Here is a 25,213-nt window from a genome sequence, read left to right as displayed (position 1 = left end):
ACGAACTACGGGAACGTGAACGCGAGCTGAAACTTGGATGCGAGCTCAATAAGCAAAACGCAGGATAATGACAGCGACTGGGGTCCCCCACTATTTATACCCACAGTAACCGAGAATCAACGGCTCAGATCAAAGCTAATCCAACGGCCCGCAGTCGCGCTGACCGCACGTCTCCGGAGACTGAGACGTGACTGGCCGCACGTCTTCTGAGACTGAGAAGTGACTGGCCGCACTAAAACTGAAAGAACGCCAACGCACGTCTCCTCGCATTATAGGCGGAAGCGGCGCGTTTTCTCAAATTTGAAAAGACGCCCGCTGTCACGTCTCCCAGCGGCACGCTTTTCGAATTTTGAAATAAGCGCGCGCCTTCACGTCTGTCAGCGTTTATAGACAGATTGGCGCGTTTCCCGTCTTTTTGGCACTCGAGAAACCCAAAAAATTCTGATGAACGCGCACTTCGCGCTATTAGTCAAAACCAGTTCGAAGTACGGGATAAATCCACCCCCGCCACCTCGTGAACTCCCCACGCCAGGGCAAGTCCCTTAGCGCGAGGAGTGGTGGGCAATTGATGATGGAAGATTTGGCCCGACCTCGTAATCACTCAACACGTGGCAAAGGCAACAACTCGGCACAACAGCACGCCCAAGGCGCGAGCTCCGAAAGGAGGAACCATCGGTCCGAAATCCCTACAAGGAGCCCGAACTCCCCGCAAGGAGCCCGAGCCTTACGAACACAAAAGGCAACAACCCGAACTGGCCTGCCCCATGGTAGTTCGGGACACACCTCTATCCGAACTCGAGACTTCACCTCGCTCACCACTCCAGCACTTCGCCTCCAGGACGCCGAACTGAACAACCGTACCGTGCCTGACACCAAGGAAGTCCGTATCTAGGGGCGGCGCACCTGACTAACTTGGGATATGACGCTTGACAGCCGCACTTCAACGGCCACCTGCCACCGTCATTTCCAGTTATAGAGATGGCTCCAACAAAGAGAGCAGTGGCGGTTCTACCCCAACAGAGGTGATGACACCCGAACTGGTAGGAGAGTAGAGATAATCATACCCGACCTGACAGAAGCTTAGGAGTGAGTGCGCGAAGTGGTTATAAAAGGCTCCCTACCCCCTAAGAACAAGATATGTGAACTTTGCGCCATCTGGTTTTATCTTGCCTTTGAGAGAGTACTAACTTGAGCTTCGGAGCAATCTCACTGGGTTCCTCCCCGGAGATCCCCCACTTTCTTCTCCGTTTTAGGCCCCTATTGCTCCAGTCAGAGGCAAGGTCGTTGACAGTTAGGACCGGCTGGATAGCGTTAGATCATTCATAAATATATATGAGATACATGAAATAACGTGGCTTTTGGCATTCTAAGCTGGGCCCAATCACGGAAGTTCTAAAAATTATGTCTGGTGGAATTAGGAAAGCCAATCAATGTATTCTAAACACCATAAGAAAGTAATTCCAAGTAGCCTATCTTGAACATGGATGCTCAACCATCACAGCTAAATCACCAGAGCTCGCCTCCAAACGGACTCTTAGAACTTGTTTAGAGGGTTTTCAGTCTTGAATTCTTGATTGATATGCGTTGACCAAACCACTTTGCAATAACTATTAAAAATAACTTCGTTGGAAAATCAACCTTTTTGGGATCATGTAACCATAACTTCGTTTTCCAAGTTTTCCAACATGGTTTCATGGATTTTAGTGTGGGGCTTACCTTGTAACATTGTGTGAAATCCCTCTTAAATAGGAGGTCAAGCTAATTTTATGGAAAGTCAAATTGGCTAAATGAAAACATAATTAGACTTGTTGAGTTGTAACCAAATAAAATTTATAATTTTTTTTGTGTGTGTGAACACTCCAAATCTTGTACCCACAAATTGTTTTGACATCCATGCCTATGAGTGAGCAACTAAGCATGGGTCGATTCATTTCAATTCCATTGCGAAACCTATAACCTACCTTGTAGGGGTTTGTTCCAAAGTTTTTGGAACTAAAACTTACCCTGTGAAGGTCAATTTTGACCTTAGTAGTTATGGGGTCAGTTCTAGGATTTACCCGTGGAACATCTTCTTGTTTTACTATCCTATTCCGAAAAAAAATTAATTTCTTAAGCCACCCTTATAGTTTAGCAAATTGACTAAGTGTATCCCTACTATTTAAAAATTATTTAAGGATACTCCTGTTTATGACAATTGACTAATACTTCCCTTACTGTTAACATTCTGTCATAAACCGTTCACATGTACCACGTGACTATTATAACATTCAAAAGTACCCAACCTACTCTTTTATGTTCGAAAATGCTCTTTTTGTTTGGGAAAGACAATTTTGCCTAAGTACCCTTTTTAAGATTCTCTATTATCAACTCGAGAGGGAGGGAGCAGGCTTAAGTTGGTTATCTCCGGCATCGACACTGGCATGTGCATACCAGACACAACGAAACTACGATGGCCATGGCGATCTCCGCCACGCTCAATCTGGCACGCTCTGTTCGCTCTCCCTGAATCCCCCATCTTCAATCCAAAAAACCCAAATGCTTGATTGATACAAAACCCAATAGATGATGACTATCAATCCAAGAAACCCATCTGTGTGTGCTTTTTGTAGTTTGCAATTTCTTATCTTCTTCTTTTTCTCCCACTGTTTTCTTTGCCCTCCAACCACCGGAGTAACAACACCACCAAACTCAGACTCTCTCTACTCTCACTCAAACTCTGCTTGGGCGAGTGAGAAGAACAACAAAACTACCAATTGAACTAGACAACCATGGTGATCTCCGCCATGCTCAATCCAACACACTCTGTTGGTTTCCTAAAGCTCAATCACCACCATTCGTCCTATGGTTCTCCACTTCTCCTTTCACCACCCCCGCATCGCCACCAACGCAGTCATCTCTGGTGCGTGGAAACGGTGGGAACTACAGTCATGGTGCGTGGAAGAGGTGGTGGTCATGGTGGAGAAGGGGAAGGAGGAGAGTATGGCGACAAGAAAGGTGGAGGCGATTTTGGCACTAGCAGAGATTGGGAGGTCTTTGGATAGTACTCAGTTGGATCTAGCTTCGGCAGTTGAGGCAGGAAGAATTATTGGAGAGATTGTTTTCCATTACTTTGATTCGGAGAAGTCACTGTATTTCAGTGCTTGCTTCAGTTTTGGTGGTTTTCCATTACTTTGATCTAGATAAGTCACTATATTTTGGTTGTTGCTTCAGTTTCGGTGGTTGGCTTGATGATTTCTTCTTGGTTAAGGTCACCATGATCTCAAATAAAAAAAATGTATAGAAAAACTTTTTTCTCACCAAAAATCCATTGTTCAGAAGTTGTAGTGATGACATTGGTGCTCGGTCTCTACTTTTTCGGACGTTCTATTAAGTTGAGTGAACCTGCACATATGCCTTAAAACAAGGGACAAAAATGGTAAGTTCAACTTTTGTTCTTAAATTTGAATTAAAGGACAAAATGGTTATTTCAACAGTTATGTTCATATTTAACGATACTGGCAAGACTTGGTCAATTCGTTAACTTGATTTTCAATAAATATAATATATAGCTTAAAACTTATACCATCTTTATTGATTAAATTGGATAATTTAATATGTAGATTATCATTATGTAGATGAAAGCTTACAATTTAAATTTAAATTTTGTAAGTATTACCTCTTACATTACTTGTTTTACACATTCAAATATTAAAATGAAAACAAATGATCAAATCACTTAACTAAATGAAAAATTATACCTCGATACATGTCTTGAAAATAGCTTATTTTCTTACTAAAAATAGTTTTTAACTTGTCATACATTGGAAAATTACAAGTTTTGTTTTGGATTTTTTAATACGAGCTGATTTACACTCCTTAGATAAAGAGAGGAGAGTATGGAGGTTTGCTACCGTGCAACATGCACACACGCGGGTGCGTACGCGTACGGCGCAATGATGCGTTTTAAAGGCGCACTTTGCTCGCACCTGTGTGGCTCACGAATGGAGGCTTTGACTTTTGGTGTGATGCTAACCATTGATGGAATCAACGACCATGATTTGATCAGGTGTGATCAAGAGGCACCACACACAACACAACACAATTTGCACACACACACAATACAATTTCAGACGTTCATGACTCTTCATAGATTATTTAAGGAGAACAAATCAAGCATTTGCACACACACACAACACAATTTCGAAAATCACTCACTCACTCTCTCTCTCTCGGTCCAGTTTGCTACCGTCTCATAGAAGGTTTCTTCGGAGACTCTTCAACTTTGCTGGTTGCATATTCTCGCTCAAGGCTCTGTTGTATCCTAGGAATGGATTTACTTGTAGCCCAATAGCAAACTCAATGAAATTGAGTGTGCTAACGTTCTAAAGATAGTGTATTCCAACGCACCTTAGAGCTTCTCCTCCAAGTCTCAATGACCCCATTTTCCCAACATAACAACTTCTCAAACAAAATACGGAAGCAACGTTAAATGTTTAAAAAGTACAACAAAATGTAAAAATAAAATATCATAATTGAAAGAGATGCAGTTGAGAAAAGTTTCACTAAAGATTCCAATTAATTAGCTTTAATGGAGCCTCGTCTCATGCAAGTTAAAAATCTATGCACACGGAACCCAACCATACAATGGGAACATCTCCCATGCATATTTGTTAAATTCATAAGTTGATATCCTTAATGTGTAAATGGGCATCAATGCTCACAAAAGTGTGGTCTTTGCTTGCAAAAAATCTTATTGCGCTTTAATGGCCTAATGGCCATAACATACCCACTGAGATCATTTCAATCAATAGCAGTGATATCACTCTATTTGCTTCACTCTTGGCACTACTTCTATTAATGTGCCTGAGGCTTGGGCTATGTGGGAAGCCCACAATCTGGCCCTTAACTTCAATGATCATCCAATTACGATTGAGGGGGACTCGAAGATTGTTATTGGCTACTTAAAAGAGTAGGTTTATCCACCGTGGAATCTTAGGAACATCATCTTGGGTTGCTTAAAGTTGAAGGAGTTTATGGAGCGAGGTATTCGATACAGGCACGTGTTTAGAGAGGCAAACCAGACGGATCTTTATTTTATTTGCTTTAGTGACTTCTGGGGTCGTGCTTCCCCCAACTTGTGTAGCACATTTTATTTCATATAAAAAAATTAAGAAAAGGATATTTTGGGAACTTAAAACTTCGGAAACTGAGCAAAAATCAAGTTGATATCGATTTTTGACTACTAAGTACTAATAGGCTAGCCTTAAAAAAAAAGTCAAACTTTTGAGCTCAAGCCCAACCAAAGATAAAACCTGACCCTAGAGTTGACCCAACCCGCGAACCCGACCTAACCCAACCTAACCCTACCAAAAAAAACAGGGTTTGGGTCTCATATTTAGCTATCTGAATGCGAGAATGAGATGACCCACCAATCTGACCCAATAAATCTAGGTTGGGATGGGTCATGGGTCAACCCGTTGATCCGATTGTCAAATCTAATTGGGACTATTTATGCATTGTTAGAAGTTACCATTCTTTAATTTTTTCTATTTAGTCTTTACTCTTTATTGTTTACTCTTTAAATTGTTAAATGTTCAAAATTTTTATTTTATATTTGGAATTTTAATATTAGTTCATTTAATTTTGGCATTTTCGTGTATTTTTTCTTTATTTTTTAAAATTTTAGTTGTTTTTTGGGATGACCTGAATTGACCCATGGGTCAACCCTAACTTGAACATTTAGGGTTAGGCTCTAACATTTGATAACCCAACCCCATCTGGAATCTGCTCGAAGTGTCTTGACCCAACCCGAACCCGACCCACCCAACCCAATTGCCGGGTCTAGTCAAAAGCATTAGCTTGTCAATGGGACTTTCCTTCCACGACAAAATTAATTCACAATATCTCATTTAAATATTATCCATGCTAAATGCATTGTTTAGTGAATAGATGTGTTATGCAAAGGGAGCCAAGTTGACAACCCCGATTGTTGAATAATATAGATGCACGCCAGGCAAGTTGAGTTGGGTTTAAGTTCAACTTATGCCCAAACCTAATAATTGGGCCTGAGGCCCAAGATTGAGGGTAAACCTGATTTGTCCAATTTAGGCATAATTTGCATTGAAATTTGATGCATTTGGGTTGGGCTTGGGCCATGCTTGGAATAATCAACCAACCACAATAAAATTTGACATAAATTTATTTATGTATGTATGTATGTATGTATGTATGTATGTTTTTATGCAAATTGTGTATCTATTATGCATAGAGGTGCCAATTGGATGGATTTGGTCCAACCCGATCCAATCCAATGCAATTCCACTTATAAATGGACTGGACCCAATCTAGCCCAAGTCCAATACAAACCAAATCCAAACCAATCCATTAAAATGTAAATGGATTGGATTGGATCCAATCCAAACCAAATGAAATATAAAAAATTATATAAAAGCACTTTTAGCATTGAAAAAGCACTTTTGTGAAAGTATTTTGATAAAAAATATTTTCATAAAAGTGCTTTTACAAAAGCACTTTATTGAAAGTACTTCAAAAAAGTGCTCTTGTAAAAGCACTTTTCGAAAAGTACTTCCATAGACCTTTTATAAAAGTGATTTTGTAAAAGTACTTTTATAAAAGCACTTTTGTATGTGTCTTTATAAAAGTGCTTTTATACAAGTACTTTTGTAAAAGTGCTTTCGTAAAAGTTCTTTTCATACAAGTGCTTCCATAAAAGTACTTCCGTAAAAGTTTTTTTTTTTTGTAAAAGTGATTTTATAAGTGTTTTCGTGTAAAAGTAATTTTGTAAAAATGCTAAGTACTTTTATTAAAGTGATTTTGTAAAGTGCTTTTATAAAACTACTTCTGTAAAAGTGCTTTCATAAAAATACTTTTGTAAAAATGCTTTCGTAAAAGTATTTTTATATAAGTGCTTTCGTAAAAATACCTTTCATGAAATTACTTTTACAAAAGTGCTTTTATAAAAATATTTTCATGAAAATGCTTTTGTAAAAATACTTTCATAAAAGTGATTTTATGCTGTTTTCAATTTTGATTGATTTCAAACTGGACAAGGGTTTGGCATCATGATTGGATTATTGGAAATTTGGTTTAGGCCTAATTCAAACCAGTAAGAATATAGGCCAATTTATTTTGGATTGGCCCAATCCAATAAGTATAATGGGCCATCCAAATCTAATTTGATAAGATTTGGATTGTATTGAATCCAAACCAAACCAGGGCGATTGACACCCCTACTGTATGTATGCATATAGTCAAGTTGTGCTTGAATTACCTAAGGATTAGGCATGAGCCCAACCTACAAGCCCAATTCAAAAGGAAAAAAAATAAAAGCCATAACTTTTGGGTCTATGTCCAATGCAAAGACCAGAAACCCAAGCCCAACCCATGTAAAATTGTGGACTGGGTTGGTCTAGGCTCAGGTTTAGCTTGCCCACGTTGCACCTCTATCAAGAAGAAATAGATGCCAATCTCGTGGTCAGGACAAGTGGCAAAAGCGATTGTATGAATAACCAATGACAATGTAATTAGTGAATAGGATAATGGGTTAACTAATTCAGATCGGTTCCCCATAAAGTGTGCTCCCCAACACATTAGTGTGCATTGGGAACATCTCCTGTATTTGTCGTGGGAGATGTTCCTAATGCACGTTTGGGAGTTGGGATGCGCCATGGGGCCCTTTCTATGTGAAGCCAATGCTGTCACTAGCTTGAACATTGGTTCATGTGGTCAGTGACAAATACCCCATTGAACATTCATTTGTGGCAAATATACCCCCTGAGCTTTCACTTTGCACCAATCCATCAATTAACTTCGAAAAAGGATTATCATTAAACTGTTTTTTAATACCCGAACACCATTTTTTTGTTTGTTATAATGATTTGTGATTTGATTAGTTTTCCAAAATATAACATTGAAGCCCTTTTGGTTGCAAAAGAGCTAGAGCCCATATTCAAATGAAATGGTAGAAGTTTATTATATATATAAATTTAGGGTTTTGTTTGGTTTTTCTTGATTTATCGTAGAACATAGTGGATAATTTTTATATTTTAAGATGATGAAAGACATTCATGTGAGTAAATTAATAAAAAAATTTAAAAAAGTTTTTTTCTTCTATGCCAATGAAATGATTTTTGTTATTTTTAGCTGGTTTCGTTTAGGCTATGTTTGGTTTGAAGGAAAAGGTATGGAAAGGAAGGGAAAGACGGGGAAACCAACACAAGGTTTATAAAGGTTTCCCTACATTATTTTTTCAAACCAAACATAGCCTTAGAGAAAATGAAGGTTTTTTGTATAATTAGGAATTAAGAGAAATGAGAAAGAAAAAGAAAACAAAAAAAGTTTAAGTGAGCATTTTGGTAATTTAATGCATTATATTAACTAATTAATGATTGGGCGTATTTGTCAAAAAGTGAATGTTCAAGGGGTCTTTGTTGCAAATGAAAGTTTAGGGGTATTTGTCAAAATATAAAGGGGCATTATCTAAAACTCACGCATGACTTTTTTTTTTTTTTTGTTTTTACATTTCTCTTAAACTTATCATGACTTCTCAAAACATCTAGAGAGCCCCTTGCAAGCAGATTCTTTTTTTCTTTGGGTCCAAAACTCACATTCTATTAAGATTTCAGTTAGATTGTTGTTAGTGATCATTAATGGGAGCTGTCCATGTAAGCATTTAAGTCTAGCCAACTTTGGTTCCAAGCTTAGAACATAAAGCATCGGGTTTAGATCTTTTACATTTAAGGTATTACATATATATATATTATTAATACATTTGTTTTATATACTATTAATATAAAATATTATATATAATATATATTACAAGTATCATATTATAAAATTTATATATAAATACATAATATAACATAAAATAACATATATGCATATTAAAATTTACGGGCCTGGTGTTAAATCAGATTCAAATTTGATATAAAAAATATTTATTAAACTTGACTGACCATTGAAGGATATTTTGGTCATGTAAAATAATTAAATCCTTATGTGTAAAATCACCAACATTAAAACAACAGAAATCTAGCCGAAGGTGAGCTTTTGGAGTTTTAAAAAGTTAAAGTTTAGGAGAAATGCAAGAAATTCATCGTGAGTTTAAGAGAATATTACATTAAACAATCAGGATACGCCACATTGGCCAATATTACGATTAAAACCGTAGGGGATTCGTTACTTAGTACTCACTATCATTAAGTAATATACGTAGAAGTTGAACAGCACCGTATTCAGAAAAAGTAAAAAATGAGTGACTACAGAAAGTCACGAAGGAAGGACATACGAGAGTTTCCACCAAACCCAAACAGTTAACCACTGGTACCACACCAGAGAGACCGACTAACTTTTTATTTTATCTCTATGTCTCGAGTCTCAACAGTCCGCATTCAACAACGATCGGATCTGATATTCTGATCATTCCCGCGAGTATCAGAACTGAAAATACATAATCAAATGCAAAATTCGTTACAGGTGTTCTCATCGAACCTACTTCGCTATCGTGCGCCTTTGTACAGAACTCTGATTCAGATGCACGCATTGGTGTTTGATTGAAATGGGGCTTATCTCGCTTGATCTTGGGGCCGTGCGTTGAAATGCAGCCTGGTTCGTCTGCATTCCGTAGCTCTGAGGAAAACTCTTCCGTATTTGATGGACGTTTAATTGGGGGCTTTGAGAGCCCTAGTTTCTTTTTCTTCCTTCCTTTCCTTTTTGTTCAAGGAGGAGGAATGGATTTATCTAAAGTTGGAGAGAAGATACTCAGTTCAGTCCGATCCGCCAGATCTCTGGGACTTCTCCCCTCTACTTCTGATCGACCAGAGGTAAGAGCGTTGTTCTCCAACTGTCTCTCTCTCTTTCCCTCACTCACGCACTCGTACACTGACACACTCTATCTAATTGTATTTTGGAGCTTAGATATTGATCATCGCTATTAAACTTGCAAGTCAACTTTCTGGAAACTGAATTATGATGGCTGAGCAATTCCCTTGTTCAAATAATGTGTCGTTATAGTTTCATAGGTAGTTTAGTGCATTATTACTGGTTTTAAGGTCAGATGACTAACATGGTCTGTGAAAGATTAAACTGAACCAATTTGCATTCTGATAAGAGGTATGGGGTATCCATGAAAGACTAAAGTGAACTAATCTGTCTTATGATGAAATGTTGAATCATTTTCTATTAATTATCTGTTTTGGAAACTACAAGGAAAACTGCAACTAGCAAACTGAAGCTTGAATGTCTTTTTTCTCCCAAGGAGTTTATTGTTGAATTGATTTACTTGTCAATTACTTGATACTGATTGAAAACTTAAAATGTTTACAATGAATAGCTTTGCTTCGAGCAAGGAGGAAGAGATTGAAATTGTACAGAAGTTAAATTGTTACAGATCTTTATGATTATGGTGCACTGTCTCAAGCATACTAACAAAATGTTAATGCTTAAGTGCATTTCTAGAGGTCTAACAAGCTTCTTCTGGAAATAGAAGCATATTTAGATCCCTTTGTCACTGCATAATCTGATCAAATCGAATGTGGTGGATTTGGACAGCAACAGAACAACCTGTTGCATCAGCAACGACCTCTAACTCAAAATAAACTACATTATGATCTTCTAGTTATCTATCCTCTGTATCGTTAACCATACCATACGACATAGTTTTTAAGGTGCTAAGGCGAGGCTACAACATACCATGAATTCTGCCCCTTCTGAACTAGTTTTTTTGGTTTTATGTATTAACGTACAAACCTCAGCACTTACTTTTGTGCCTATGTCTTGCTTCAAGTAGGCTAAACAAAATATTAGAGTTACAACTTACAAGTTAGAACTTAAAAGAGCTGAAGGGGGTGTAGCCCCTGTTTCAGACCAAGAAAAGAAAAGAACCCAAGAAGAAAAAGGGGGTGGAGTCCCTGTTTTAGATCAAGAAAACCTAGGGAACAAATACTAAAATAAAAGAAAAGTAGAAGGTGGAGCCCCTGTTTATTTTGACATACCACCTCCCACTTTGTCAAATGGTCCTTCCTACTTTCACCCAACTCCCAAAGAAAATCTCTCATCAATTTCTTCAATATTTTGGCTTCCCCAGGTGGAATCCTAAGGACAAACAGGAAATAGGTTGGTACGTTAGCAAGTGTGGTTCTTATCAAAGTGATTCTGTCCTCCAACAAGATGTAATTCTTTTTCCACAAAGTCAACTTCTTTTGAAACCTCTCTACCATTGGGCACTCGAAACTATTCTCCCTAAGATTTTCTCCTAATGGAAGCCCCAAATAGGTCATTGGCCAGGAAGAAATGAAGCATTCTAAGCATCTTGCAATAGCCTCTACCTCACTAATTTTTGTTTTTTTTTTAAATTTTCACAATAATTTAAATTTTAAACCTTTGTTGGGTAATAAATAACTTCAAAAATTCGAAAGAACCTTATCAAAGCAGATAAAAAATAACGAATGCATAGCAGCAGCTAGTTCATAAAAATCAAAATCTTTCTTCTTATCCTAAAGAAGTTGCTACAACCAACTTTCTAATCTTAACTACCCTTTCGGTTTCAACACAACACATCAACTTTCTAAATTAAAGTGATTGTAGTCTACGATGTCCATAGAATTCCTATCAGCACAAAAAATATCCACACTACGCCACAAGAGTGCTTGCAGTGGTTGATTCGTATTTCCAAACGGGTGGAAGCTTCTTTGTCCTCTTGTAGTAGAGAGCAAGACGGTGGATCCTGCTCTCGACCAGAATCAACCTAAACTTGGAATCCTTATCATTCCTATTCCTCTCAAGATGCTTCCGGATGGCAACAACCTTCTTGATGAGGTGGTACAGATCCTCAGGGATTTCAGGGGCAAGCCCATGAGCTTTTAGGATACACAGGATCTTGTTCCTAGTTACACTCTTGAGTTGAGCTATACCATGAGAATCACGAAGAATGACACCAATTTGTGAAGGAGTCGAACACTTCTTCGCGAACTTGTAGATGTTGTCCTCAACATCCGGAGCAGAGATCTTCAGCCAAGAGGGTGGAGTCCTCTTGTACGGTAGAGCCGATGAAGAGATACCCTTACCGCGACTATGCATACAACCATGGTGACGGCGTTGGAGTTGCGGCTGTCTCTCTCCCTCTTACCTCTTTCACACTTCTTTTGAGACAAGCCGAGACAAGCCAGAAACCCTCCTTCCACCTCACTAATCTCTAAGTTGACACCATCCACACAACTCTATCCAAGATTGATTCTCAAATTGGAAACCACTCAAAGCTTCTAACCAACTCCTTAAGATTTTTCACCTTCTCAAGATCACCCCCGTCATAGAAATTTAGTAAATCATTTGCAAATTGGAGACGGGTAATTGGAATTACCATCTCTGCCTATTCTCCACCCCTTTACTATATCCTCCTTGTCATCCTTTGAGATCATTCTACTAAACACACCAGCTATTGAAGTGAAGAGGAAAGGTGAAAGAGGGTTCCCTTGCCTAATGCTTGTACAAGCTGGGAAGAAATCCTTGATCATGCCCTTGACTAGGATAGAGTAACAACAGGAACTAACACAACAAAAGATCAAATAACACCACTTGTCCCCAAAGGCACAATTTCTCAATACTTGTAGAAGGAAATGCCAATCCACCAGATCATAGGCCTTTTCCAAATATAGCTTATAAATAAAGTCTTTTCTTTTAGATCTTCTCATATCCTCAACACACTCATTAGAAATCAAGATCTAATAAGTTATTTGTCTCCCTTGTGCTTGGCTGAGTAAGGAAGGGAGAATTGCTTTAAGCCTCGGAAACAAATCCTTAGCTAAGATTTTGTATATGCTAGTCACCAAACTAATTGGCTTGAAATCCTTAGGGTTACTAGCATCATGCTTCTTAGGGACTAGGGCAAAAAAAGTGGCATTGACTCTTGGACCAAATTCCTTAAGAGTATTACATAAATCATCATTCGAAACATCCCGACAATCTTTATAGAAAGCCATTGTAAAACCACCCGGGCTTGATGCCTTAGATCTATCCATCATAAACACTGCTCTCTTAATCTCTTCTTTTGTAAGATTCCTTTCTAACCACCTTGCTTTTTTCTCTCCCAATCTTGGCCTCTCAAACCCTTCCCATGGTAACCTCTCATTCAACGACCTTCTAAAAATGGATTTAAAATCATCCACAAAGATTCTAGCAATTTCATCTTGAGTGGTAATCTCTTGCCCTTCTATCTCTAATTTGGCCACTAGGTTCTTCCTCCTCTTTTCATTTGCTAGATGATGGAAGAATCTAGTATTCCTATCACCTTCCTTAATCGACTTATGCATTGATTTCTGCCTCTAGTAGATCTCCTCTCTGAGTAATACATTTTCTAAGTCCTTTTTCAGCTGCCTTCTTCTATCTTGTTCACTTGACAACCCTTGGGATTCCTTCTTGTTCAACTTTTCAATTTGTTTGATTAGATTCATTTTTTGTTCTTTAACCTTGTCAAAATGATTTATATTCCACTCCTTCAACTTGATTCTTAGTCTCTTCAACTTCTTATGAAATATAATTCCTTTCCACTTTATCTCCCTTAATTCCTCATTCCACCATTCCTTCACTTTACACCCAAAGTTCGGATGAGTTAGCTACATATTTTCAAATCTAAACGGTCTGGTCCACTAATTAGGGATTCCACACCAGTCTTCATGGGGCAATGGTTAGAAATGAACTTAGGCATAGGTAGATCTCTAGAAACCATATTTCCCCAGTAATTCTCTTAGGCTAGGTTGAAGAGGAACCTATCCAACTTCGAGCATAGAGGATTATCTTGGAGATTAGGCCACATAAATCTAGCTTACAAAAACAGGATTTTCTTCAACTCACAGAGTTCTATAAAGCCATTAAATTTCCTCATGCTCGTTGTAATTGACTATAGGAAGTTGTTACTCCTTTTGTATCTTGTGACATTAAAATTCCCTCCCAGGCACCAAGGACCATCCCATAAACCTTGAATTACATAAATTCCTCCCACATTTCATTCCTTTATCTGTAGGTATTAGGGCCATATACATTAGTAAGCACCCAACAGAAACCATCCTCCACATTCTTGAATTTAATGGAAACGGAGAATCTACCTATTGATTCCTCCACAGATTCCATTACCTCATCCCTCGAGCTAAGGACCAACTTACACCCCTGGACCTCCAAAAGCTTCTGACTCATCTTCCATCCAGATTAGAGAGCTTCTTCTCTTGCATCATCACAATTATCAGGCTTTTCCTTCTTAAGTAGATCCTTGATCAGCCTCCTTTTTCTAACACTTCCAACCCTCTCACATTCCAACTGACAAATTTCATAGCTATACTTATTTTTTTTGTTTGATAAATAGCTATACTTTAAATTTAGACCCTCCTTAAACCAAGCTCATTACCTAGAGTTCTTCCTCCTCTCTTCCCTTCCGCTAAACTCAAGATCACCTTCAATGTTAGAAATTAACCTTTGCACTTCAGTTCTTTTCTTCTTTTTACTCTCTCTCTCTCTCAATTTTTTTTTGATAAATAACATCAATTCCATTAAAATAATGAATAGATACAAGAAGATCCCCTTAGAGGCGCGAGGAGCAGCCTCTCCAAACAGCAAATACACAAACTAGAATAGAGAAAACATGAATGTTGAAATTAAAACACTAGTTACAATTGTGCCCAGAACAATGTTTCCCTATTTATCCCTTGTTTTGCCAAGACATCAGCAAAAGCATTAGCTGATCTCCCAACCCATTGTACTGTTATAGACATATTTCTTGTCAGCCATTTGAATTTCTTTAACTCATTTTTGTAGCCCCAAGTGACATCCTCCGGATTATTTAACCAGTCCACCACTGTCTTAGAGTATCCTTCAATCAAAAGCTGCTTCACGCCCACTTCTTTTGCAAGAAGTATTCCTTGTATTGCAGCTAGCAGTTCTGCCCGGATAGAGTTCCCAACTCCTAAAGGGCCAGAGTAGATTAAGACAACCTCTCCAGCCTCATTCCTCAGTACACCTCTCATCCCAGAGGGACCCGGGTTACCCTGACTACTCCCATCAAAATTCAGTTTCAAAGAACCAAGAGGAGGGGGGACCCAGCTAGTCACTGCCCTTCCCTTGTAGGAGGAACAACTTGCTACCAACTTCTAATCCTTCCAACAATCAGTAAAAGTAAAATGGTTAAATAATTCTAGAGTCTTTAACCAATGTAAAGACCTGGACAAAATGCAGTCCTTTAAGGTTTGACTGCTTCTTCTTTTTTCTTGGAAGATTCTGGCATTCCTTTCTTTCCATATTGTCCATAACAATGCTGCTCGTGAGCATCTCCACATTTTCCTTCCTCTTTTATGGGGCCAAGAGAAGAAAGAAGGGTTAAAGATTGTGCTTACTTCTGCTGGCATATCCCAACTAGACCCAAACAAAGATAGAAGCCAAGCCCAGAGCTCTGCAGTGACACTACAAGATAAAAATAGATGATTACAATCCTCACCATGAGATATGCAAAGAATGGACCAGTTTGGTGCAATACAAAGGACGAGTCTTCTCTTTTGTTGGTTGTCCATCGTGTTTACTTAACCATAATACACTTCCCAACACAAAGCCATAACCTTGGGGGGGACCGGCCTACACCATACTTTGAAAGGGAAACTCTGATGAGAGGGAGATTGGCAGAGGAACTTGAAAAAAGGAACCACAAGAAAAAGACCCTTTGGGGTGAATGGCCCAAATCCTTTTATCATGTTTCGAGGGATCCAACCAAACCTTATCAAGGAGACATAGAAGATTAGACAAACACTCAATTTCCTCATCCCTTAATCTTCTACGGAAACCAAAATTCCAAGACAAAGTTGGTAAGGATAAATTCGACGGAAGGAATTTTGAGATCACCTCATTTTTATACAAGGAAACAGAGTACAATGAAGGAAAAAGGTCTTTCAAAGGGAGATCTCCAACCCAAATGTCCTCCCAAAACCGAATAGAATTACCTGAACAAGCATCATACCTGACACAACTAAGGAACTGCGGAAGAACTTTGTGAATTGCTTTCCAAGGTGTGGCTAGGTTAGCCCTCCTTGATGCACCAGCATCCCAACCACTCTCTGAACATCCATGAATACTCTTCACTACTTCGTGCCAGAGTCTATCCCGCTCCAAAGGCCATCTCCACAACCACTTCCCTAACAAAGCTGAGTTCTTTTTAAGCACATTCCCGAGCCCTAATCCTCCCTCCTCTTTGCTTCTACCCACAACCCCCACTTAATTAAATGGTCTTTTTTACCTTCTCCCGATTCCCACAGAAAATCTCTCATCATTTTTTCCAACTTCTTCGCTTCCCTAGACGGTGTCCTAAAGACAGAGAGATAATAGGTAGGTAGATTCATGAGGGTAGCTTTTATCAAAGTGATCCTCCCACCCAAAGAGATATAATTTTTCTTCTAAATAGCTAGTCTCTTTTCTAACTTCTCCAAGACTGGGGTCCATAACCTACTCTCCCTAGGGTTTGCTCCCAATGGAAGCCCTAAGACAAAGGCCAAGAGGAAATGGAGCACTCAAGACAGCCTGCAATCACCTCAACCTCCTCAAAAACTAAATTTACTCCGGCTATGCAGCTTTTTCCTAGATTGATTTTCAAATTAGAGACTCATTCAAAAACTGTAATCAATTCTTTTAAATTTTCCACCTTCTCACCGAAACCTCCCTCACAGAAGATCATCAAGTCATCTGCAAATTGAAGGTGAGTGACTGGAATTCGGTTTGTGCCTACTCTCCAACCCCTTATCATATTTTCCCTATCAGCCCTAGTGATAATTCAACTAAACACATCAGCTACCAAAGTAAAGAGGAAGGGTGAAAGTGGGTCCCCTTGTCTGATTCCCCTACTAGCTGGAAAAAAATCCCTCACCACCCCGTTTACTAGGATGGAATAGTGACAAGAGCTAACACAACCAGTCATCCAACTACACCGTCTTTCCCCAAACCCACACTTCCTCAAAACCTCTAGTAGGAACTGCCAGTCCACCAGAGCTAACACAACCAGTCATCCAACTACACCGTCTTTCCCCAAACCCACACTTCCTCAAAACCTCTAGTTGGAACTGCCAGTCCACCAAATCATAGGCTTTCTCCAGATCAAGCTTACAAACAAAGCCTCTCTACTTGGACCTCTTCATCTCTTCCACACATTCATTGGCAATCAGAATCTGATCAATTATCTGACGCCCTTGGATGAAAGCCCCTTGAGCCTGGCTAATAATGGAGGGGAGGATTTCTTTAGATGTAAACCAGTCCTCACAAATAGGTGTAAACTTGAAAAATTAGAGAGAAAAAGGAGGAAGAAAAGTAAGAGCAACTGTACAAGAGAAGAAGATGGAGAAAAGAGGAGGAGGAAGAAGAAAGGTTCGAATAATCCTTCCCTTTCTTCTCTAATCCCTTTTACTAAAAATTAATGTTAAAATAATTGCAAGTATGTCCTTAAGTGGGCGGCAAGCTAGGCAGTAACATAAAGAAATAACAGGCCCATTAGCTAACAGGAAAATAGAAAAAATATTACAAGAGAAGAACTACGATCCATTCGGCCCAGTCTCTTTACACTCCCCCTTAAGCTGAGCATAGATGTCAATCATGCCCAGCTTGCTTATATAGTGTGTCATTTTCCCTCTCGGAACTTTCTTGGTCAAGATATCGGCCAATTGTTTGTTTGATGTGATGAATGGCAAACAAACTTCTCCTGAGAAAACTCTTTCCCTTATAAAATGTCTATCAACGTCAATGTGCTTAGTTCTGTCATGTTGAACAGGATTATGTGCAATATTGATAGCTGCTTGTTTGTCACAGTATGGCTTCTCATAGTCAACCCCCAATTCTTCTAAAAGGGGTCATAGCCATAGTAATTCTGACACACCATGTGCCATTGCCCTGTATTCTGCTTCAGCTGAGGATCTAGCAACTACAAACCGTTTCTTACTCCTCCATGACACAATGTTCCCAGCGACCAGAGCACAATAACCTGAGGTGGATCTCCTATCATCAATACATCATGCCCAATCAGCATCAGTGAAAGCTTCCAGCTTCATGTGTCCATGTATGGCAAATAGAATACCTTTCCCTGGAGTACCTTTCAAGTAACACAGAATCTTTCTTGCAGCAGCTAAATGAGTATCTCTGGGAGAATGCATAAATTGACTAATAAGACTTACTGCATAGGAAATGTCCGGTCGAGTCATGCAAAGATATAACAACTTCCCAAGCAGTCTCTGAAACACCCCCTTATCAGATAAAAGGTCACCATCTGTAGTAAAAAGCTTATGATTGGGATCAATAGGAGTGAAGATTGGTTCAACTCCAAGTTTACCAGTCCTAGCAAGGAGGTCAATGACATTTACGCTGAAAATGAAGATACCATCCTTAGATCTAGCAACTTCAATGCCCAAAAAATACCGAAGATCTCCCAAATCCTTGATCTCAAATTCAGAGTTAAGAAATCTTTTGAGTCTACTGACCTCTTGAGTGTCATTACCCGTGACCACAATATCATCAACATAAACTATCAAAAAGGTCACTAGAGAGCCATTTCTCTTCAAGAATAGGGTATGATCAGATTGAGTTTGTGTAACCAAAGGAAACAAGAGCAGCCCTGAACCTCTCAAACCAAGCTCGAGGAGACTGTTTGAGACCATAAATAGATATCTGCAGTTTACACACTTTGCCTTGCATTTCCTTCCCAAACACCCCTAGAGGCAAAGACATATAGACCTCTTCATGTAGGTCTCCATTCAAGAAGGCATTTTTAACATCAAACTGGTGTAGGGGCCAATCAAAAGTAGCGGCTAGAGATAACAAGACCCGGACTGAGGTCATCTTAGCTACAGGAGCAAATGTCTCAAGATAGTCAATACCATACATCTGAGTGTAGCCTTTAGCAACCAGCCTAGCCTTAAACTTCTCAATAGATCCATCAGAATGATATTTAATGGTAAACACTCATTTACAACCCACTGGTTCCTTCCCTTCAGGCAAGTCAACAATATCCCAGGTATGGTTCTTATGCAAAGCATCCGGTTCAGCCATCATAGCATCCCTCCATTCAGGTTTAGATAAGGCTTCTAGTATGGACCTGGGTATCACATGGGAAGAAACGGAAGCAAGAAAAGAGTAGTAGGAAGGAGAGAGAAGGCTGTAAGACAGGTGTTTGGAGATACAATGGGCTGTACACTTCCGCTTGCCCATGCGGAGAGCAATAGGAAGGTCAAGGTCTGGGAAAGCTATAGATGGGTCAGAGGAAGGCTGACCTGTTACCTCAGTAATGATGGGAGGAGCAAGAGGCTCTTCTGTAGGAGTGGAAACAACTTGCCCATGTCTGAATCTGTGCCTTTTGTACCACCTTTGGAGAACAGGATGAAGAGGAATTATAGGAGAATGAGGTGGAGGAGGAGGAGGAACAAGAATATTGGAGGTAGGTCCAGTGGGAGAAGTGGACACCTTATGAGAGGACTCAAGAGGAATGGGAAGAGGAACAACTAGAGACATAGCAAAGTGCACCCAAAAACACGGAGAGGAAGAGAAAAAAGATCCTCATCCGGGAAGAGAAGGCTAAAGGGGGTTTTGAAGTTAAGAACTCGGGAGGGCATACAGTTGATCAAAAAGGTAGCAGTAAGAACATCTCCCCAAAATTTTATAGGAACATGGGATGCAAACAAGAGGGATCTGGCAACTCCAACCACATATCGGTTCTTCCTTTCCGCCACTCCGTTCTGTTGTGGAGTGCAGGAACAAGAACTTTGATGAATAACCCCAAAAGTTTCAAGATAGGCGGAGAGGGTTTTCTCAAAATACTCCTTAGCATTATCAGAACAGAATATTTTGATCCGAGTGTTAAACTGGGTGAGGATGAGTTCATGAAATTTTTGCACAATAGCTGGTACTTCATCCCTAGATTTCATGAGATAAATTTAAGTGTAACGAGAGTAGTCATCAATAAAAAGGATAAAGTACCTGTAACCCCCCATAGTTGGCAAATGATATGGCCCTCACACATCAGAGTGAACAATATGAAAAGGATAAATAGATCTTTTATTGCTTACTAAATAAGAATATCTTCAATGCTTTGCCAGTTCACATGACTCACAATGAAGACTCGATAAAGACACTCCCTTAAACATATCTGGAAACAAATGTCTCAAAGCAGAAAAAGACAAATGACCAAACCGAAAGTGACATAACAAGACTTTGTCAATAGACTCTGACAAGACTGACTCTAAGGCAACTCCATGAGGTGGTCCAAAAGTTTTATCCGGTGTGTCCATCAAGTATATTCCGTTTGCCTTATGGCCACTCCCAATCATCCTCTGAGATTGCAGGTCCTGAAAAACACAATGAGTGGGAAAAAAGGTTATGCTACAATTCATGGATTTAGTTAAGCTGCTAATAGATAAAAGGTTTGTATTAAGTTTAGGGATATGAAAGACAGAGGATAAATAAAGGGTGTCAGGGGTCTTTATATCCTCTTTACCAGAAATGGGAGCAAGAGACCCATCAGCAAGGGATATTTTCTCTTTACCAGAGAGAAGGTGGTATGAGCAGAAGAGATTAGACAGGCTGGTCATATGGTCTGATGCACCGGAATCAATAATCCAAGGGATTTTATGATTACCTGAAACTAAAGCATGATTTGCAGAAGCACGAATACCTGAGTGAGCAAATGCAGATGATGATGATGTGTTGCTGGAAGAGTGAGATGAAGAAACAGTAGCTTCCAAGTGATTTAGTAGCCTCCCATACTTTTCAAAATCCGCCTTCATTACTGCCAACTGCTCAATGGTTGATTTTTCTTCACTCTCCTTATTTCCTCCTTCAGGTACTGTAGCAACATTAGCTGTCTTAGGCTTTCATACATGACTGCCCTTCTTAGAACTGTTGTTATTCTTAAACCTATCAAGAATAAGCTCAGTATGAAGCTTCCAGCAAGTGTCCTTTGTATGCCTCGGTTTCTTGCAATATTCACATATCTGCTCCTTTTTCTCAGTAGGACCCTTTGGCTTTATTCTAGCATGTGCAAAGTATTCTGTAGGTGGACTCTGTAACTGAACCTGCCGCCTACTCTCCTCATTGCTTATCATAGCGTATGCCTGGGAAAGAGTAACCTCATCTTTGGCCAGGATATTTTGCCTAATGATGTCAAACTCAGGGTTGAGTCCAGTAAGAAATTCAAACACCCTATTTCTCTCCACCAACTTCCTATACATTTCAGCATCATTCTTACTCTCCCATACAACTGTCTCTATAACATCAATTTCTTGCCGTAGGGATTTCAGTAGATTGCTACACTCTTCTCCCCCTGTCTTAGGTTCTTCACTTCACTTTTCAACTTGTAGACTCTGGCTACATTCAACTTCTATGAATAGGTCTCAATAACACTGTCCCATATCTCCTTAGCCGAAGACATCTAGAGATAATGCTGACTTATATGAGGTTGCATAGAGTTGACCAATCATCCAATGACTGTATAGTTCTCCGGCATCTATTTCTCAAATTCAAGGTCTGTCTCTTCGGGTTTCACTTTACTACCTGTGAGATACCCGAGTTTTCCTCTACTACAGACATAAATTCTTATAGACTGTGCCCAAGCAAGATAATTTGTCCCATCTAGCTTGATTGTAGTCACACCAGTCAAAACGGAATCTACCGAGCCAAGGTCGGAAATCGACACTAAATTTGGTCTATATAAACTTATTTGAAGTCAAACCAGAACCCAGATGCTTGAAAACTAGGGTTTTACTCCGTCCAATTGTTGGGGAGGAAGAGAGAAGATGCAACCGCTCCTACCAGAGATTCCCAATCTCTTCCAAACCTGAACCACCCTCCTTTAGGAGTCAAAAGACACCTCCCAAGCATAGAGCGCCACACCCAAAGCTTCTAGTCGGCTAGGGTTTTGAGCAGCAACAGAACAACACCACTTTTTAGCAATATCCATCCAGATTTAAACTCTCCAAACCCTCTACCAACTAGGCCAGAGATCCTCTGGGCTATAGAGAATCTATCTCTCCATACACTCTCTTAATCTAAGGGTGTATGGGAAAAGAGGAAGAAGAAAAGAAGGAAGAAATAAACCTGCTCTGATACCAAGATGTAAATCAGTCCTCAAAAATAGGTGTAAACTTGAAAAATTAGAGAGAAAAAGGAGGAAGAAGAAGAAAGGTTCGAATAATCCTTCCCTTTCTTCTCTAATCCTTTTTACTAAAAATTAATGTTAAAATAATTACAAGTATGTCCTTAAGTGGGTGGCCAGCTAGGCAGTAACATAAAGAGATCAAACAAAAAGAAATAACAGGCCCATTAAGAGAGGCCCATTGGCTAACAGGAAAATAGAAAAAATATTACAAGAGAAGATACTAGGACCCATTCGGCCCAGTCTATTTACATCTTTAATCCTTAAAGACAAGACCTTGGTCAGGATTTTATAAATACTAGTCACCAAACTAATTGGCCTAAAATCTTTGGGATGGAGAGCATCAGCTTTCTTTGGAACTTGGGCCAAGAATGTGGAATTAATGCCTCGACTGACTATATGCTTCTCTGCAAACTCATTAAAAACCTAACAAAGATCATCTTTTATCACCTCCCAACAATCCTGGTAAAAAGCCATTGTAAGACCATCTAGTCCTGGAGCTTTGGACCTGTCCATCAAAAACACCATCTTCCTAATCTCTTCTTCCTCAAAGTTTCTTTCCAACCACCTAACCTAATCTTCCTCCAACCTTGACCAATCAATCCCTTTGATTTCCCTCCTCTCTTCCAAGGGTCTTCTGTAAATCGATTTGAAATGTTCCACAAACTTCCTAGCAATATCATCCTGGTTAGACACAAAATTTTTTCTCCTCCTCCCATTTGCTACATCATGAAAAAACTTAGTATTCCCATCACCTTCCTTAATCCATTTATGTCTCGATTTCTGCCTTCAGCTTATTTCTTCCCTCAGTAGGACATCTTCTAGGTCCTTCTTCAACTGTCCCCTCAGAACTCTCTCCCCCTCCTCCATTCTAGATTGAGCCTCTCTTTCATCCAACTCTTCTATCCTAGAGATTAGATTCACTTTTTGCTCCTCAAGTCTTCCAAAATGTTCCTTATTCCAAACTTTTATTTTGGCTCTTATCCTTTGTAGTTTCTTGTGAAATTTTACCCCTTTCCATTTTGTCCCCCTCAATTCCTCATTCCACCAAAATTTTACTTTATTCACAAAATCCCGGTGGGTTAGCCACATGTTTTCAAACCTAAAGGGTCTAGGTCCACTGATAAAATCTTCCACACCTATTCTTATAGGACAATGATCTGAGGTCACCCTAGGCAAAGCTCTAGACACCAAGTTTCCCCAATAGTTCTCCCAGTCAACATTAAAGATAAATATATCCAACTTCGACCACAAGGGCACTTCATGTAAGTTAGACCAAGTAAATCGAGCTTGCACTAGTGGGATCTCCTTTAACTCACAATCAGCAATAAAGCTATTAAAATTTCTCATGCTAGTTGTGATGGTTTGTTGGGAGTTATTAGTTTATTTAGAAAATCTTATCACATTAAAATGCCCTCCCAAACACCATGGACCTTCCCATAAACCTTGAATTGCATACAGTTCCTCCCACGTCATTCCTTTCTCTATAATTATTGGGACCGTAGACATTAATTAACACCCAAGTGAAGTCATCCTCTACATTCTTAAATTTGGTGGAAACTGAGAATCTCCCTATTAACTCCTCCACTACCTCTACTACATCATCTTTCCAAAGTGTGACAATCCCCCCTGAGGCTCCCCAAGATGGGGCTGAAATCCATCCTACTCCTCTAGACCTCCACATACTCCTCACCCATCTTCTATCCAGCTCTGACAACTTTGTTTCTTGCAACATAACAATGTCAGGTCTTTCCCTTTTAAGTAAGTCTTTAATCACCCTCCTTTTTTTGCGCTCCCTAAACCCCTAACATTCCAGCTAACTATCCTCATAGGCACAAACCAATAGAACACCCTTAACCTTAAACCACAACTCCTTACTTCAATCCCTTTCTCCCATCTCCTCTACTACTAAACTCTAAATTCCCTTCTATGTCACAAATTAATCTTTCCTCCTCTGACCTTTGTTTCTTTTCTTTTTTCTTTTTTTCCTCCCTCCTCTTATTGAATGTTTCCACCTGTTCACTCCTTTCAGCCCTTGCATCAGCCTGATCCCCCTCACCAAAAACCTCCACTAATGAGGTCTGAAGTTCTCCTCTAATAGGGTCATCCCCTTCCTTTCCCCTACCCATGACCACTTCATTGAACCCATCCATATATTCTTAATTTTGTTTAACTCAAACTCTGTGCAAATCAGTCTCCAAACCAGTCTCCAAGCTTCATCTAATTCTTTACTCTTTTCTTCAAGATTGTCTTCCCCAACTCTCCCTTCTTCCACCTCTAAGCATACTTTTGTCGTACATTCTGGATGGGATGCTGGTACATCTGTTTCAGGCATATCACACTGGTTAGTATCCACAAATAAACTGACAATAATACCTGATTGGTTAGGGAGAGCATTTGAGAAGCTAGGACTGGACTGTTTGCCAAAGACGACCGAGTCTGGTGTCATTTCCTTACAAGGGAACTTTTGTAAAGTGTTCATGGTAAAGTTAACAGCAACATCTAACTTACTCCCTTGAAGACCCGACTCCAGTACTCCCCTTTCTGGTTCATCCTTATCCAAGTTCAATAGAGAGGCTTGAGTTTTTCCATTTAAATCCCGAGAGCCCTGAGAGATTACATTGACTTCCTCAGCTTGAGATAGAAGGAACTGTCCAGCATTTGCAGCGCCTCCTGTACTTCTTTCTTCCTTGGAATAGTCTGCAATAGTCCCCTCTTCTTCTAAGAACAGAACCTCTGTATTCAAGCTTCCTGTTTCTATCAAGTTTTGTCTTGTGCACGGATCGAGACTACCCAGACTCAAGGCTCCATCTGACTCAAAGTCCTCATCACTACTGCTTTCTTCTCCAGGCCAAACGCCAGATTCTAGCCTTTCTAACACAGACTGCTTGATGCTTCCTGGATTCCGCCTCTCAGGCGACAGCCGATTCAGGGTCTTCGCTGGGATCCACTGTAGGGAGCAACTTGAGTGTTGACTCTGCCCTCCCTTTCGAGAACGAGCAGAAGAACTCGAGGGTGAAGATGATAGACGGTTAACATCATCTATCAGAGGTTCCCTCCCAC

General features: G+C 39.7%; 1 protein-coding gene and 1 pseudogene across 3 annotated transcripts in view; one reads left to right on the top strand and one right to left on the bottom strand.

Moving 5' to 3' along the window:
* The first annotated feature begins 9,290 nt into the window (after positions 1 to 9,290).
* The window catches only part of LOC104586180 (coiled-coil protein), an 81,247-nt gene continuing 65,324 nt past the window's right edge, over positions 9,291 to 25,213 (top strand). For all 3 annotated transcript variants that reach the window (XM_088897355.1, XM_010243337.3, XM_088897356.1), the window contains exon 1: positions 9,291 to 9,821. In XM_088897355.1, the coding sequence (XP_088753481.1) occupies positions 9,597 to 9,821 (225 nt within the window). In that variant the 5' untranslated portion in view covers positions 9,291 to 9,596. The remainder of the gene's footprint in view (positions 9,822 to 25,213) is intronic.
* LOC104586179 (small ribosomal subunit protein uS15 pseudogene) lies at positions 11,537 to 12,158 on the bottom strand (annotated as a pseudogene).

Source organism: Nelumbo nucifera, chromosome 2 (assembly GCF_055504915.1).
Source record: "Nelumbo nucifera cultivar China Antique chromosome 2, China Antique-T2T, whole genome shotgun sequence".
NCBI classification, from domain to species: Eukaryota; Viridiplantae; Streptophyta; class Magnoliopsida; order Proteales; family Nelumbonaceae; genus Nelumbo; species Nelumbo nucifera.
This window is presented reverse-complemented; position numbering and strand designations above follow the sequence as displayed.